The sequence below is a fragment of the Eupeodes corollae genome, chromosome 2, assembly GCF_945859685.1.
Source record: "Eupeodes corollae chromosome 2, idEupCoro1.1, whole genome shotgun sequence".
In the NCBI taxonomy this organism is placed as follows: domain Eukaryota; kingdom Metazoa; phylum Arthropoda; class Insecta; order Diptera; family Syrphidae; genus Eupeodes; species Eupeodes corollae.
Window position 1 is genome coordinate 100,326,016 of NC_079148.1, and position 18,886 is coordinate 100,344,901.

Consider the following 18,886-nt stretch of genomic DNA (forward strand, 5'->3'; position numbering starts at 1 on the left):
CCAAATGAATTCGTATTTTAATTTTTTTCACATTTAGAATAGCTATTCCCGGAGTATTTTTTCCTATTTTCGAACTTGTTTAGAATATGGGTGAAAAGGAAACAAATTACCGTTCAACTCAACTTCAACTACTGATAAAAAGATACAAACACTTACACTATAATTTTTGAAGTTCAATATTTCCTTGGTTTCTTAGTTTCAATTGAATTGACGTAAAACTATTATTTCAAATTTTAAATGAAACCCGTAATTTACCAACCAAGTACTTTTGAAAGGTTTAAGATAAATAAATTAATAAAGCTTATAATAATAGAGAAGATACAGGCAATCAAGTTCTACAGCTAAAGAACAATATGTGGTTAAGGCACTCGTTACAAAAATAAACTACTTTGTGAATTAAAAAAACACATAACTACTCTTGTTTTTTTGAAGTTTTTTTTTAGTAGAAATGAATATTCGCGGTCTTTTGAGTTGGTGTCTCAGTAAAAGTTAAAATTGATTCAAATATGACTTACAACACGTTTATGTGGAGCTGAGTACATTAGTTACAAAGGGAAACATGTCAAGGCATTGCATATGGGTCTAGGTTGCAGGTAGTTGTAGGCAGTTATTTTTGCTACTAAAGATGTAAACAGTCTAATTGAAGACGACGAAGCAATTGAAGTGTTTAAAAATTATTTTAACTTAGAAAAGAAAAACGAGCAGTATTTGTTTCTTTTACAGAACATTGAGAAAGTTAACGTAGTTCGCCGGTCCATCAACCTTTCAATGTTTAACCTGACTCCACTTCGAGGCCTAAAATGCCTACTTCATCTGCAGACCCTGAACTGATTGCATTTCATTGACCCGAATTCATGAAGCTACATAAAACTATTTTTTACCTACGAAGAATGCTGGTAAACTAAAGGCTTGTCTGACAACATTCTATTATGCAACCAAAACGTAGGTACTAAACACATTGTTAGGTTTTCAAAAATATAATGTTTTTTTTCTCTCCTGTAAAAAGAATTCGTTCCTAATGAATAAATGGTAAAACTTACTAACCCTGCCTATTAAATGGTTTTCTTATTATTTTTAAGTTGCTATCAGACCTTCACTTCACTTCTATCAATTAAAAATAAAAAAGTTTAGTTTAAACCGCACACAACAATCACTTCGTATTTTTTTTCCACCAGCAATTTTCTTTATATTTTCTCGCATTCAAAATCAAATTCGGAAGAAAAAGTGCATAGTTCTCTATTTTCTTTTTTTCAATTCAAAGCCGGATAAATTTAATTAAAAAAACTTACCTGGTGGACGGTACCATAACGTAACCACTTCATGGGAATATGTATGGCTTGGAACACTTTTGGCTCTTGCCAAACCGAAATCGGCAAGCTTCAATTCACCAGCATCGCTTATGAGTAAATTTTGTGGCTTCACATCCCGATGCAGTACTCGACGTTTGTGGCAATACGACAAACCGCGCAGCAATTGAAACAGAAATAGACGCACATTACGATGATCCAGACCGCCCGGATGTTTTTCCATATATTGTGATAAATCCGTATTCTAAAAAATGTAGTAAAATATCAAAAAGGTTCTGGCTATTAAAAAAAAAATAATATACTACTCACAACATATTCAAAAACAAAAGTTAGCGTTTCTCTCGTATGTACAATGTCGTGTAATGTAACAATATTTGAGTGTTTCAGTTCTTTGAGTAGCGAGGCTTCACGAATCGCTGTGAATGGGGCACCCTCTTCCTCCTGCAGTCTAATTTCTTTTAGTGCAACTCTTTGGTGGGTTAAACTGTTGAATAAAAAAAATATAAAATATATTTTAACGTTTTCAAGTTAAACAAACAGAAAAAGAAATGTTTTATAAATGCAGTGAAAATGGAATTTCAATTGGTTTTCGATGGAAAAGTAAATTCACAGTATCGACATCAGAAGCTTCCACAAGGGTTTGATTTTTTTTTGCCTGGATGGGGTGGTGGGTTTAAAGCTCGAGGGTTTGTATAGTATATGCCTACATTCACATTACTCAGATACTACACAGTATCTGACAGATGACAATGGATTTTATTTAGTATATTGTTAAAAGATAAAATTGAATTCCGACCAAAAATAATCGTAAATAAAATTTATAAATTCGATGCCATTCTTTATATGTATGTGCGACGACCGAGGATATCCGGAAAGCTGGAACTATTGACTTCAGCAGCTCTATGATTTTATTTAAACAAAAATCCCATTCTTCACAAGAGTGTAGTTGTAGGTTGAGGAGTTGAGTAATATATGTATGTGCTGGAGGAATTGAGGCAAAATGTAATTTAATAGGTCTATAACAGGCAGACAAATATTTGCTTTTCCATTAACTGCGGATTTTTTTTTCTGTTTTAAATTGAAAGCTTCTGCTAATTTTAAAATATTGATTTTTATGGATGCAATCAAATTTATAAGAGTCAGCCGGTTTTGATTTTTCAGAATTTGATATTGTAGTAAGAGGCCATTTTATAGCCTCTAGTGTGCAAATTTGGAAAGGTCAAAGTTATCATGAAGTAAATAAAATATTAAATGTTGAATTGAAAGTTTAACAGAAGAGTAAACACAAAACCACTGAAATTAAACCATTCAACGGATTTTGATAAAATTTGGATCATAAAAAAAGTAAAATTATTATTGCTCATTCACGTTTACTTTCCCGGTTAAAAAATACTTTTAAATTTTACAAAAATAGTATTTGACCTTTTTTTAAATCAATTCTGATATGTTTAAAGCTTTTGAATAAGATGTTTAATTTTAAACAGCCCAAAATTCAGGTACCTATATGTATGTTTGGAATTGTCATGGACAATATTATGTAAGGAAATGGTACTCCAACATTAAAAGAGGCGGCCATTTTAGTGAAATAAATATCCATCTGTTGAAAACATTTGTTAAAAAAAAAACGTTAAAGTGAAATATTGTATTGAAAAACCTTTGACATAACATCATCCTTGCTTTTAAAAAAATAATTTGGTCCTTAAGACATTAGAAAGTTAGTACCATATCCATTCAAACTGGACTCTAACAAGCGTTCAAAATAGTTTCCTTTTTGTCAATATCATTTCATTGTATTTTGATTATACTGTTTATTTTGTATTTATGTTTTCTTTACAAATAAAATGCACGACTGGGTCGTACGAACTTATGTCACCAAAGAGTCTGTTTAAAAATGTTGACAGTATTTTAAGATTTAAAAATGTACCCGCAAAAAAGTTTGTTCTCGAAATTTGAAACGCCATTTGATTTAAAAAAAAAATTATTTGATAATCGTTGCATCGTTTTTTTTTTTTTTAATTAAATTTTTAAATAATATACAACTTTTTCAATTTAAGTTTGAAAATATTTTTGAAATTTTTAAGGCCTATTAAAATACTTTTTACTTTTTTTTTGTAAAAAAATGATGATCCATATTCAAGATATCGAATTTCGAAATTCAATATTGTTTGTTAAATCAAAAATAATAACAAATGACATTTTCGATAATCAAACATTCTTGATACAGTAAAAAATATGATTGCAATCGGTTAAGACAGTTGGTTCTTGGCACAACCTAAAAACATAATTATGTTATATGGGGAATATCCTTCTCGAGCACTACAAACATTTTTGTATATTGGAAAAAAACACATTCTTTAGCGATCATTAGAAAAAATCTATCGTTTGTTTTGGAGTAAATTCGAGTTTTCGATTTTGGACCAAAACATTTGTATGGGGACTACGGTTATTTTTAGTCTTAAAATATAAACCTTAGTTTCAAAACATGAAGTCAATCGACCCTATGATTTGGGCTGTAAGGGCCAGGATAAATAAACAGACAGACGGACGGAATCGACTTCTCTACCATCGTTATGTCATGTTTGATTGATATCTCGAGTTTTAAATGTTTACAAATTCAAAACTTGTCATAAAGTTCGAATATCCCGCAAGTAAGAATGTGTATTTTTACCAAAAGTGTTGGTGAAGTGACGAATTTTGGCTCTAATCGTAGAGTGTATTTCTGAGGATGAAATGAAGAAAGGTGTTATCTTTTTTTTGTCACATGGCCTTTGAACTTCGAGGACAAAAACCTGGAAGAATTATAAATCCAGCGTTATGAGTCCCTAAAGAAAAAATTGTATCTACATCAATTAAGGAAATGGATCTTTCAGGAAAGAGACAAAACTACTTAACTAAAAATTAGCCAAAAAATAAAATATGTTTTTTAATTTGTTTTTTGTTCAGGTTAATCAATATTTGATATCTATCACTGAAAAAAATAATACTCAGTAACTAAATAAATTATACAATATTAATAATAATTACATAATTGTTCTAAAGTTTTAAATTTGAAACTATTTATTTCTAAGACTGTGAACAAGCTTTGCATTTTTTTTAAACGGACAATTTTTGTAAAGGGGTTAAGATTATTGGACCAATAGAAACGGAGATAATTAAAAAAAACGATTTTCTAAACTTTTGGGGATTTTATGAGACTTTTTACACAATATATAGAACACTAAAAGGAAGGTAGAAACAAACTCCCAGCTGACTATTTTTCATTCCAGATTGAACCCTTTTTTTCTCCTTATTGTTCTGGACTAATGTCAAAGAACATTCGCATGTTTTTTTTTTGTTTAAAATGTCTAAATTCCTGAATTGCAAAACAAATTAAAAAAAAAGATTATTTTTAGGGGGTACCTACATATTATATATTTGTACCTACAGATATGGACATTAAAATAGAAACACCACACAGAGTTTTAAAAATTTAATTTTTTATTGACTGAAAAAGATTTTTTTTTTTCATGTTTGGTCTTCATTTTCTTTTTTTTTCTTTCAAACTAAAATTACCCATTATTTATAGTAAAATTATAATATAAAATATTTCATAATTGTAGATAAATATTTCATAAATAGATACAAATATTAAAAAAAAAATTAATTACAAAGCTATTCTGGATTTTAAAATTATTTTAATATCTGGTAGCCTTGCCCTTAGCTTTGACTACAGTGTGACATCTTTAAAAAATTGAGCCAAATAATAAGCTGCATCTGTCAATTGAAATATTGTATCACTCCTGTTGAACCATACTCCACAGTTCGGCTTTATTTTTTGTTAAACGTCTTCCTCAAAATGTTCAATGGAATTTAAGTCAGGCAATTAGGATGGCCACTCCAATACGCTGATTTCTTGGTCCTTAAACTACTTTTGAGCAGATTTGGATGTGTGCTTAGGGTCGTTGTCCTGCTATAGGACACATTTGAGAGGCTGATTCTCGTCCGCATAAGGCAGCATCGTATCTTTCATGATATTCACCTTCATATTTTGATCCAACACCATACCAAGAAAATTAACCTGCCGCCACCATTTTTGACAGTTTTCTGGATGTATTTGGGATTCATTTTATTCAAATTAACCCTTCTAACAGTTTGTCTGCCATCACTTCCGAAGAAATTTATCTTTGTTTCGTCCATCCACAAAACATTCCTCCACTTTTTACCTCCTTTTGGCCCACTCCAATCAAAATGATCGTGAGTGAATTTAAACCGCGTTGTTATATTTTGTTTTCCTTAGAATGAGCACCATTCTTGCGATCCTTCTGAGCAAGTTAGCTTCAACAAGTCTTCTACGAACAGTTCTGGAAGTTATTGGAAGCTGTAGTTTGTTTTTTATTTCCCTTGAAGACTTGCAACGATCTTTTTTTGAGGCGCAAACTATCTTTCAGTCTTCTCTTGGGGTTGTTTTCTTCGTTTTACCCTATGTTTTTTGGCTCTCAGCGTTCAAATTGCTTTTGCAATCAGCTTGAGAGATCTGCTCATTATTTTTCCCCACTTCGTAGAACTAAAATGACAGCTTTCTCTTCTAGGGAACAATACTTACAGCGACCCATACTTTCCTTAAAATTAATTGTAATATTATTAAAATAATTTCAATTTAATTGTCTAAAGCAAACTTATTGTTTTATAAAAATAAAAAAATAAATATTTTTGAAACCAGTTAAATCTTAAGGTCTGTTTTTCTATTTTAATGTCCATCAAAAACACAGTCTTACCTAAGGAACGGTTCATCTCCAAACAATCAACAAGCAAAAAATAAATAAGACCCATGTTATTTTGCATAAGAAAGTCTAACTTTTTTTTGAAAACGGTTAAAACTACTTCTAATGTATGTTGTTGTTTGAATTTGGTTTTACTCTTAGCAACTGCATCTGTGTCTATTTTAATGCCCATGTCTGTATATAAAGGGTGTCCCAAAATTAAAGCAAGATTTTAATTAAATAGAAAACGCCGTTTTTAGTCTTTTGATAGTTATATTTTTATTGATTCGTAAAGTACATAGTATAGGGTTATGAATAGATTAACACATTGGACAAATGGCCTCCACGGCTTTGAATGTACATGCGCACTCTTTTGTTGAAATTTTCCATGACCATTCTGCATAAATGTGGCTGAATTTCGTTGATGCAGCTTTGAATTTTCTCCTTTAATGCACGGGTGGTTGTGGGCTTGTTGACATAGACTTGTGATTTCAAATAACCCCATAAAAAGAAGTCTAATGGTGTTAAATACGATCTAGGAGGCCAATTTTGATCACCGAAACGAGAGAGTACATGACCTGGAAATGTCTCATGCAGTAATTGAATTGTTTCACGGGCTGTATGACATGTGGTACCGTCTTGTTATAACCACATATTGGACACATCAACATCATCCAATTTTGACAGAAAGAACTGTGTAATCATGTCGCGAAATCGAGCACCAGTAACAGTCACTGCTTGACCAGCATCATTTTCAAAAAAATATGGCCCAATTATTCCTCCAGCCCAAAATCCACACCTGACTGTATGGTGTTGTGGATGCATTTGTTTTTCGACAATCACATGTGGGTTCTCCGAACCCCAAATGCGGCAATTTTGGCGATTGACAAAGCCATCAAGATGAAAATGTGCTTCATCGCTTAGGATGATTTTGCTCGTAAAATCAGGGTCCATTTGTTTATGTTCAATAATCCATTCAACGAACTCTCTTCTCTGTCCATGGTCATTAGGCTTCAATTGTTGTGTTAATTGAATTTTGTAAACATGAAGACACAGATCTCTGGTGAGTATACGCTGTAGAGAGGTTCTTAAAATTTGCAATTCTTGTCCACCACGTCGAATTGAGGTTCCTGGATTGTCAGCAACACTCTCACGCACTGCTTCGACATTCACATTTGAACGGCTTGTTTTTGGACGACCAGTGTGTTTGGCGTCTCCAACGGATCCAGTCTCCATGAATTTTTCAATTAATCTCTTCACAGTTGACGAAGTTAAAACACTATTCCGACCATATTTTGTATGAAATTTTCGAACTGCAGCCGCCAAGCTTTCACTCTTTTTGAAATATTCTTTTATAATGAAGACAAGTTGCTCTATCGTGTAACGCTCCATTTTTAATAACCCTATACTGTTAGCTGTCAAATTGCTTTTTTTTCAGGGTTGCCAACACTTCACTGCACAAATGGCGGCAAATTCAAATCTTGCGTTAATTTTGGGACACCCTTTATTATGTATCGCGGGGGTTTTGTTTTTTAATAATTGTATGTTCTTATTTAAACACATAGAGCTGTTTCCGTGAACGCTTGAAAAATGTTGATTAGTATGAAAAACTCATTTTCACAGCTTTTAAAAAAGAACTATTGGTCAAAATGAAGCACCCACAGCTGCGAATATTATTGTCAAGAAACCAATGCATCAACAGAGAGCGACAATTTGTTTCGCACTGTAAAGTGATGGTATTATTGAACTATTTGTATTCGAAAATGAGGCTGGAAATACAATATTGGTCAACGGTGGGCTTAACTCAAAAGTAAGATACCGACTTGGAAAAGAGCTATCTCTGGTTCATGCTTGTTGAACCGTCATGCAAAACAGTCTACGCCAAAATCTATCTTTTGACTTTTCAACATCATCTCAGAAGTCCGTCGAATAAGGCCCAAGATCATTAATAAGGTTTTGAAAATTTGGAGTAGTAGAATGTGAAAATGAAATAATAATGATTTCTCTAAAGCCGTTTTTGAAATGAAACTTTTATAGCCCCAACCTTTGCAATTGGTTTCCCATCTTCGCCCTTTTTTCAGGTGCAAATATGCGGGAAAACTGCAAATCACTTCAAAAATACTTATTTTATTATATTTTTAAAAAGCTACCCAAATAAAATGTTCCAAAAAATGTCATCTGAAATGTTTTTTTAATGAGTATGTACATCTCTACATAAATAATTTCTTAAAGTATTAACGACTTTTCCCAAATGGTCTTTTTTTATGGTCAAATTCACTTAAGCTGGATTATTGATTTCATTTTTTTTTTAGATTGAATTGATGGAATATAAATAACCTCGTCGTGTATTTATGAAAATCCCCTTAAGCATTAAAAAATTTCAATTGAATTTTTTTCCGCATTTATTGAAAGATTGATTTTTTCCTCAATCCGAATTCCAAAAGGAATTCTATTGCAGTTTAAATTAAAGGTGCCCAAGGGGTTGTTTTTCTTTTTTTTTCTTTTCTTTTTTTGGTTTATTAAGTTTTCAGATTTTTGCTATTCGTCCATTTTTTCTTTTTGTTCATTTGACCTTAATACGTGTAGAGGAAAATCTCTAGTTTTTTTTATTGGTTTTATATTTCTCTTTATTGAATTCCTTCATTACAAGAGTAACATATACCTATACATATAAAGGGTAGTTTCAATTTAATTAAAATCAAGACAAAGTCTTCAGTAAGAGCTAAATGAGACATAGACATTAGAAAATGATACCTTAAAATGTGTTTCAATCGTTTTGTCTTTGTATACAAAAGTTTCTTTATAAAAACCTTCATTCCATGTCACTCGAGGCGGCGAAAAGTGCCAAGAATATCTCAAGAAACCTAACACCTCACTCTAATAGTTTTTTGAACCCTTTTCATATTGTGATATGCTTCTTTTCTGAATTCCATAACCCATAAGCATCAGCCACAATGGCGCCATGGACTTGCAACACCATATCCAACTTCTGTCCTCTTTAATGTGTGTCACTGGTTCATAATACCTCTTTTTTCCTGACATTACCATCAAAACCAAACAAACCACCTCCACCTCTACCTTCACCTCGTAACACTTTCTTTGGAACTAAAACAAACTTTTTACCACCAACCCACGGAGAGGGAGAAAGATAGATAGGGAAAAAAGTGAAGAAAATAGTATCCTCAAAAGACCGGGTTTTGTGCTAAAGATAAGGATGAGGTTTGAGGATGGGACCTTGCAGCATTATCATCGACCGACCAAAGTAGTACGTATCATCTAGCCGAAACACCATCAGGCACCTTCTCAGAGCGCCCACAACTTTATTAAAAACATATATAGACCAACATTCCCCTGTCTCTCTCCCTCGTTTTGTCCTTTTTCCTAAGTGATACGGTTTTAAGTTGGGTTTGTGCCAGGAATTTTGGGATAAGACTTAATGGATACTTTAACGTACTTTTCGCTTCGTATATACGAGTTCCGAAAGAAGGAGAGGCAGGCGGGTCGTTTCGACTATATTGCCAGACTATATGTCGAAAAGGATACGTGTATACACAAATTCATACAGAGCACGTTTTTTCTGACCTAGATATTGAACAAACAAACATGTCCACATTTTATCTCGCAGTCGTCGTTGTGTCGTGTAGTCACAGTTATAAGGATACGAATAACCGTCTAACATTTTCGGATCTGAATGTCATGGAAAATTATTATCTATGACTGCAAATCAATTATAATTTATGGTTATAGTACCTACACGATTGCTAGGGAATTATCCTCTGCAAAATAGTCATGAATATTCCCTTTCTCTGTGTTTGTGTGCTGGTATCGATTGTGAATGGAGCTTAGCACAGAGCAGTGAAAAAGGATAAATGTCGGTCGAGTGTTTCAAGCCTTTGGGGGGTTTTCCAAAACCGATGAATAATAAAGTGGGTTTCAGCATTAGTTTGGACTGCGACTGTAGATTGGGAACTTGTGTATATCTATCTTTGAATCTGTTTCTGTATAATTTAACTCTCATTGTAAAATGTGAATTTAGTCAGAGCGAGGTTTTTATTGATCTTCAAGGTTTTTGAGAGGGAAAACGATTCGAATTGTATGAATGTTACAACGAATATGAAATGCGATTATCGATATATAGTTGGGTTTGTTTTCATTTTCAATGGTTCGTTAAACGGGTCAAAGCGTGCATATGGATTAGAATGATTGGCATTGAGCGTATAAGAGTGTGCTGCAGAATTTTGTGAATTAAGTCAAACTTCATGGGGCCTTGTTAAATGTTAATCTTTTGATGAAATAGCTTTTTGAGGGTTTATTTAGGTAATTTTCATTTAGGTCGGGCTTAAAAAGTGCAAAATTGGTTGAAGTCATTTATTCATTCCAAATAATTGAGTTTTAATGAAGGATGAATAAAGAGAGTTCTATTTATCGGTTTTAAAAGGAGTTGCTGAATTCTGTTGCAATAAAAGTTGAAAATTATTTTAGAATGTAAATTTAGGTCAATGTTTGTTTTGACTTATATTAAAATCACATTTGTTTTAGGGGAAAGCAAATATACAAAGAGCTTATAGGTCTTAAGCATCTAATTGAAGTAATTTGGAAAGATCACTATAAGAGTTGACTTCTTACATTTGTATGTGTATTTCCTATTAAGATTCTACTTCAAGGATTTTGATTTTAAACAAAGATTATACATTTATGGTTGTTTTAATTTTTTGTTGAGAGTAACATTTTTTTAGGATGTAAATTAAAGATTGTTCCAAAAGAACTTGAAGCGATAATCGATAAAACGAAAAATATTCTATATTTTTTTTTATATTATGCGTGAACTCAAGGGTATATAAATACCCTTATAATGATTAAAAACAGTGCGAGTAATTAGGAAGGGAGGATAGGATTAGAAAGAAGATACCGATACACATTGGTTTTGCATGTCTGCACATTGCAAGTGGGAAATATTGAGTTTGGTAAAGTATTTCACATTCGTGTAGTGCGACTAAAGAAAGAATCTCTGTACTCTACAGTACATCCGAAATTGGGCTCAAAGGCAGACTGATGAGAATTCCCAGAAGAACGCGTATTACGGTTGAATTCTTTGAGGGGAGGAATACAACTTGCTATTTCATTAAAGCATTGTTTATGAAAGTAGCGATAAAATAATGACAGGCATGAAACCTTTCGACGGTGCTCGAGACATAGAAACGTTTCAGCTAGGCAACGGTCACCTATCAGTTTTAGAGCTCTTTTTTGAATTCATTCTAAGAGACTCAAGTGAGCACCTTCCCAGATATTGGAATTGTACTCGAGTTTCGAACGAATATAGGCTTTATAGATTATAGCTAGTTTAGAAGTGGTACAAAAATTCTTGCATCTTTGGAGAAAACCTAAACAGTTAGCAGCATTTTTAGCGATGTCAAATATGTGATCACTACACGACAAGTGGTTTGTGATGCACATACCTAACAATGGGTAGATGCAGGTACCACTTATGGATAGTGGCATTGGGGGAGGGTTACGCTTTTGCGACAGTAGACGATATACACATCCAAAGAAAAAGGATGCGCATCTAAAAACGAATATGAATGGATGTCATCAGCGAAAAAACTTAGTGGGTTAGAAGTTTCACAAAAGATCATTTTTAATAATAAGAAAGAGTTTCGGAGACAAAACGGAGCCCTGGGGCACACCAGCGTTTATTTTGTGGTTATCAGATTTGAACCCGTCCAATACTACTTGAATTGAACAGTCCGAAATGTAATTTCTAACTCAACGAAGAAGGGATTCATCAATACCAAATGCAAGCATTTTCGATAAGAGAGCTTTATGCCAAACTCTATCAAATACCTTTGAAATATGAAGTGCAATAATCTTATTTTCTCCAAAACGATGTAAACATTTGCTCCACTGTTCGAAACGAAATCCATACTGCTGAAAATTAATCAGCGTTTCCATGACCTTGGAAAGAAGGAACGTGAGTGCAATCGGTCGGTAATTAGAGGGTGAGGAAGGTTCGCCATTTTTGGGAATGGGCTGGACAAATGTAAATTTCTATCTTCTCGGAACGAGACCAGGAGTAGGACAGATGAAAAAGCTTACACTGCGGTTTTGCCAGCATTGAAGAACGCCTTTTAAGAACAGTAGCGGGGATACCAGCCGGACTAGCGGATTTAGGTGTGTTTAGGTCTCTAAGGACTCTTGCCACAGTACGAGTGCGAAAAAAGATTGGTCTCTAAAGAGCTAACAAAATGAGTGTTATTGACAACGAGCATATGAACCGTTATTTTTGGTAATGTATCAGTTTGTACCGTCCCAGTTGGCTTTCTCGTATTGCCAAACGATTCTCTTAGCAGCTCTTTCTTTAACTGGACAGATTTGACACGAGAAATTTGTCAGACTGTTGCGCCACCCAATTTTTATTTACTATAAAGAAAGGTTCACTTCTTGAAGACTAGGGTCAAATTTCTTTAGGATGTCTTCACTAAAATGACATTCGGGCAAACCCCAAAAAAAAAAAATTTACGTCCAGAGAATCTGAAAGATTGGTCTTTAAAAAAACAATTAAACCAAGGACATGTATTACTCAATTAGTAATAGCAAACATTTCCAATAAAGTGCCTTAGCTGACTTCACAGTAGCACATAATACCACTTCACTATATACAAGAACTAATAACTGGTTTCGGATTGTTGGCATAATATCATTTTTCAAAGAAATCTCACAAAAGAAAAATCTAAATAGATCTAATCAAAAGTCTGAGGTTGGAAATTTAATAATTTTATTCGAAAAAGATCGACTGTGGCATGGGATGTAATAACAAGCTTATTTTTCAATTTCTAGCCCACAAAACATGCCTTTTTAGCACCCACCGCTAACCTAAACGTTATTCGCACAATCTTTATCCAGATTTACTTGTCTGTAAATGCATTAGGTTCAAAAAACGAGCTGGTTTTCCTAGTATTAGATGCGGCCAGTATGTTTGTTGACGTATAGCAACCGAGTTGACATTATCATCTTTTCGTCACCTCCGATTTATAAATTAATTGGAACTTGTAAGTGAATATTCCAAAATCTTTGTGAAGCATTGACGGCAAGTTCGTTATTTCAGTATCATACTTTCGGCAAAAGAAACCACATGAAAAAAACCGCTGTTTGAACTACACAACACTCAATTTGAAATAAGTTTCGATTTTTCAACCATCGTAAAAGTTTATGTCTACTTAAAATTTCAAGTTCGATATTTGTATGTATTCGTAACATTTTTCTAAACTCATTTGTAGTAAGCTAAAAAAACACTATACCCCCGTATGTATGAAGTTTATAAAAGATACTCGCTTCAAGGAATATGTGTTCAAAAAAGAAAGCCCTTTTCCATATTTGCAGATGAGGTCAATTTTTCAATTCACTTCCTATACTTCGTCACAAAGAATACGAGATATAAAAAAACTTGTTCTTTCTAGCAAAATTTTCTAAAGTATTTCTCCCTAATTGCTCTTCGAAATTTATCTTACAGAATCCTTTGATGGATAGCAAGAACAAGAATATACCTAGCTTAGCTACTCGACCTTACAAATAATAGAATACCACATTAAACCTACACTTTTTTGGAGATGATAAAAGTTCAGGAGATCTAAAAAAGTTATGCTGGAAATTTCGTCCCTTTTTTGTTGAGAAATGCAAAAGGATGAATTTAATAAAAAATGAAAAAAGGGATTTTTAACTTTTAGTTACATTTTTTTGTAAACCTACAAGAATCTCTTTAGCGGATAAAGTGAAAATAAGTTTGCTTCTTTTTATGTAGATAGTCCTTATATATGTTGGTTGAATAAAAATTGAAAACTTAGTTTTTGGTTTAAGATCATAGTTCAATGTAGGTTTTATTTGATTAAATTTTACGGGTTGTTAGTTTACGAAGTTTTTGTTGTATGAGGAACAATATATGTTTGCGAACTCAAAAGACGTATAAAATCTTTTTTTTTTTATCTTTATCGCTTTTTTTCTGTATTCAATTTTATTCAAGTCTTAATTGAGTGGCATTTGCTTCTGAGAATCCATTAATTGCGTACTCTGTGGCTTCGGCATTTATTACATTGTTACAATGAATTTAAATTAACTTTCTCCAACCAAAACCAAATTGCGTTATCATAAATCAGGACACTGAATCATCTTCAAAGTCATAAATTAAATTTGTGTCTTTTATACACTGCACGTGATGGTTCCCTTTGTGTGTGACTCTGTGCTATGACACAATGACCATATATCAATTATTCTAAAGGGTTGAACGCCATGCCATACCACGCCAACGCCAGCCAATGACGTCGAGCTAAGCACACGGAAGTCGAACAAACCGGATGACCTAGACGACAAGGACAAAACACATGTCATTTGTCAAAGAGTAGAAAATGTTTGTTTGATAAGAGAACCAAATGTTCGTAACGTTTTATTTTCATTCATCAGCCATCAGCATCCGGAATACACGACTATAGAGGGTCGTCCTCCGTCGTCGTCGTCATCATCGGTCGGTCGGCCGGTTTGAGTTTGTGCTTTGTACCCAAAAAGGATGATAATATAACTGGATTCATGGGAGTGGGTTGTTTGGTGGGATGGTTGGGAAAATCCTTAATCAAAATAAATGTTCCTACACATTATACGAGTTTTGCTGGATTTGGAACATAAAGATATATCTGTCACTATACGCTTTGTGCTTTTGATTGATTCATAGAAAAATAGAACCTATACATATATAAAAACAAAGTCCTGATGCCTGACGCAGCACAAATAGAAAATAAGGTCACCTGGAACCTGATCTAAACTGATTATAGTTGAGTAATGATAGGAAAATTGTCAACAGAATTGATATTTCAACGATGATCCGTGCAAAGGATACAACATTATTTAAACAAGCGACCGAACGGGGAGGAAGGGGGTTGGAGAGATAATTTATAGGAAACCCCACACAATATAGACATCAAAATAAATGAATATATTTTGTTTGTTTTTGAAGGACTTAATAATAAATTAGAGACAAATTTGTTTTAATATCCACACGGGGACGTTAAGGTATGAGTAATGGAAAAATAATCAGGTATTTTGAATGCTTTTTCATTATCAAATTTCGGATAGAGAGGTTTGTTTTAAAGGTCACTGTTATTGTATTTTAAGTATCTAAAGTTTTAAAGCGGGTTAAGAAGGTTTAAGAGACTTTTGTTGGACTTAAGATCATACAAAATTCTTTGAAGAAAAGTCATTGAGTATACTTACTTGCTAAAACCCTTATAGACAGTTGCATATGATCCTTCGCCCAGTTGTTCTAATTTTATGTATGCATCCGATTTACCAAACGGTGAATCACCCTGTTAATAGAAAAATAAATGATACTTAATATACGATTAATTTTAAATTATTTGAAATGATATATTTTTTGTTCATTTTACAGAACAAAATAGATCGCACTTATATATATTTTTTTTTTGGAATAACAAACAAAACATTTTTGTCTGCTACTTTTTAATTACTTCTAAAACCATCTTTTTGGAAACCTTCCATTTTGTGATAATTTTAAATTGTTTATTTCAATTATTTGTTTTTATTTAATTTAAACTCGACCTCGATGAAGTGAAGATAGCTATTTCGAAACTGAAGTCCAACAAAGCTGTTGGAGCTGAAGGCATCGCTGGCCGAATTATTCCAAGTAGCAGGCAGATGACCAACCCATCTGCAAAATATGGTCGGAAGAGAGCATGCCCGATGAGTGAAATTTCAGCATAGTTTGCCCAATGCACGAGAAAGGAGACCTTCTAAATTGCTCAAACTACAGAAGCATCAGTCTCCTGAACATCGCATATACGATCTTTTCTACCTTATTATTTGAATGTCTAAGGCCGTTCGTCGAAAACCTGATACACCCTTATCAGGGTGGCTTCAGTCCACCCTGAACCAAATATTCACAATACGGCAGATCTTGGAACAAACAAAGGAACTTCAAATCGTTACCCACAATCGCTTTATCGATTTCAAGGCCGGGTATGACAGCATCTATAGGGAAGAGCTCAACAGAGCAATGTCTAGTTTTAGCATCCCTGTTAAACTTATCTGTTTTTGCAGAATGACAATTGAGAATTCATGCTACTCTATTAAGGTTAGAAAAGATCTCTCCGATGCATTTGATGTCAAAAAAGGCGATGCACTGTCATGCGACTTCTTCAAAACCGTTTTGGAAAAATTCAACCGTCAATACTAGAGGCACAATCTTCCAAGGTCCATACAGTTACTGCGATGATATTGACATAATTGGAAGATCAAAGCGTGATGCCAGTGCTGCGTTTTTGAGTATTGCGACGAAAGTGAAGAAGATGGATTTATTGGTCAATGAGAAAAAGACTAAATATATACTGTCATCAAAAAAGGACATTGAACGACGACTACTTGGACAAAACGTCACCATGGACAGCTATAAGTTTGAAGTAGTCAAGGACTTTGTCTACCAAAGCACCGCTATAAATTCAGGCAACGTCAACAGCGTTGAAGTAAAACGAAGAAAAACCTTTGCAAATCGCTGCTTCTTTGGACTTAGAACGCATCGAGTTTTAAAGTCGCTCATCATCCCGGTTCTCATTTATTGCGCTAAGGGCTAACCCCCTGTCAAAAAAGATGAGAGCGTCTGGATGCTTCGAGAGAAAAATACTTCGGTTGATTTCTGGTCCCGTTTGGCAACTCTACGGGCTGTATAGCCACACTGAACATTAAAAAAAATAAAAGTCCAACGACTTAGATTCCACAGAAAGTCTTCGAGTCTAATTTAAAGAGATGTAAAATAAGAGTAAAGACAGTAAAATAAGACTGCGACTTAGGTGGCGCACGAAAGTGAGAGAGGACCTCAACTAATTTGGCGTGCGAAACCGGAGACAGGTAGCTACCGAGCCCAGCTGGCTGGAGGCGCATGTTGGTTGAGGCCTAGGTCCGCCCCGGACTATAGCGTAAGAAAACTTAAATCACTTACAATTTTAGTTTAGTCATTTTGTCCATATACAATGTACAAAATATATACAGTAAAATACGATACGTTTTTTAATTTAAATAATTTCTTTCTAGAAAAGGTGTTTCAATTTTTAAATTAAAACAAATTAAACATGTTATGATGCAAAATGCTGTTTGAACTTTTAAGTAATTTCCAACTTTAAGTAACAGTGTATTTTTTGAAACAACCTTTTTAATTGATTAAGTGTAGAAGGTTGAATTTTTAAAGCTTAGTTAAAAGTTAAAACTAACCCGTTATAAGAAATACAAGATACACACTTTCAAAACCCATTTTTACTTTAAAAACATTTTGCCAACCTATTATTTGGAAAATTAAAGCATATGTGGGTCATTGCGCGATACCTTGTCAATCTTTGGAATTTTTTTAAACTTCTATAAATACAAGAACTCAAGAAAGTCAAATATCATAAGAGCCGTATTTTCGTTTATTGGGGTTTTTGAATTGTATCAAAATGATCCAAGTTTAAAGCTCGTAATATTCAAGAATGATTGTTGAATGCCTCTCCATTGCATCGTTAGTTTTCCACTGCCTGGTGCGGTATTTTAACTAACTATGTGGTTGGAATTTACTAATTTAAATAATAAATCTGATGTAATGGCACCGGTGAATGGATTTTGCTACCAGCTATGATTAGTGATTTTTAGTAACTGAAATTGATGTTGACGAAATTTATTTTCAACAAGCCGACAACGACTAATCTTCGTGCCACAAAAGCAATAAAACAATTGCTTCATAAGAAAAGTTGTCCAATCATGTCATTTACAGAAGTGATCACAACTGGCCAACGAGATCTTGAGATTTAATACCTTTAGACTTTTTTCTTTTGGGACAAGCTAAAATTAAGATCTTTGCTAATACTATACAATCTATTGGACATTGAATATGAAATTCGTGAAGTTATCGAGGACATTTTTCATTGCATGCCTTTTCTTTACAACAAAATAAAACTGCCTTGATTTCTCTTCTGTAGTACCAGTGGCATGATGGTTAGTGCGTTGGACTGTCATGCAAGGGGTCTAGGGTTCAATCCCTGCCTGTGCCACCTTAATTTAAAAAAAAATAATCACGGGTACTGCCTCTTGCGAGGAATTGACAAATCCTTCAAGAGTAAATCTTGTCATGAAAAAGTGCTTTCTCAAACTAGCCGTTCGGATTCGGCCTTAAATTGTAGGTCCCTTCCATTCCTGACAACAGTACTCGCACACAGGAATGGTTGAGAGTTGTAAGTCACTAGGCCCTGGTTCACAACGGACTGTTGCGCCACCCTATTTGATTTTGATTGATTTCTCTTCAGAACTTTTTGTTTCTTTGATCATCGAAATGAAACCTCTTAATGGAAAACTCTGTTTAAAAAATTTAAAAATTATTTTATGAAACATACAATGTTTTTAAATAGTTTTAGAATAAACAATGTTGATGGTCTCTAAAAGATTAGTAAGTATTGGTAAAAAACCTTACATGACGGAAATAATGTATGAAATTAACGATTTTAATTTTACTTACATTCTTAAATGAGAATCAAAAAGAAAACAAATACAGAAAACATGTTGGAAATGAGAGATAATATAAATAGAACGCTATGTATTTTTTCTAAACAAAAAAAACATTTATCGCATAGTAAAGTAAACTTGATTTGAATTTAAAGTATTCAATCGATACGATAAAGTGTCATCGGTCCCTAAAATACCCAAAAAGAAGTAAGCATTTTGCTAGGTGTCACTGTAAACGATGACCCTTTGTCTGATAATCTTTTTAAATATTTGTATTCTTAAACCGTTCATTAATTTTGAAAACTTTTATTACGATGT

The 18,886-nt window shown here is 33.5% G+C and overlaps 1 protein-coding gene across 10 annotated transcripts in view; it reads right to left on the reverse strand.

The window, feature by feature from the left end:
- The window catches only part of LOC129945868 (cyclin-dependent kinase 14), a 446,135-nt gene that overhangs the window by 38,910 nt on the left and 388,339 nt on the right, over positions 1-18,886 (reverse strand). For all 10 annotated transcript variants that reach the window (XM_056055810.1, XM_056055809.1, XM_056055818.1 and 7 more), the window contains 3 exons: positions 15,302-15,393; positions 1,617-1,791; positions 1,290-1,551 (listed from right to left, as the gene is read on the reverse strand). In XM_056055810.1, the coding sequence (XP_055911785.1) occupies positions 1,290-1,551; positions 1,617-1,791; positions 15,302-15,393 (529 nt within the window). The remainder of the gene's footprint in view (positions 1-1,289; positions 1,552-1,616; positions 1,792-15,301; positions 15,394-18,886) is intronic.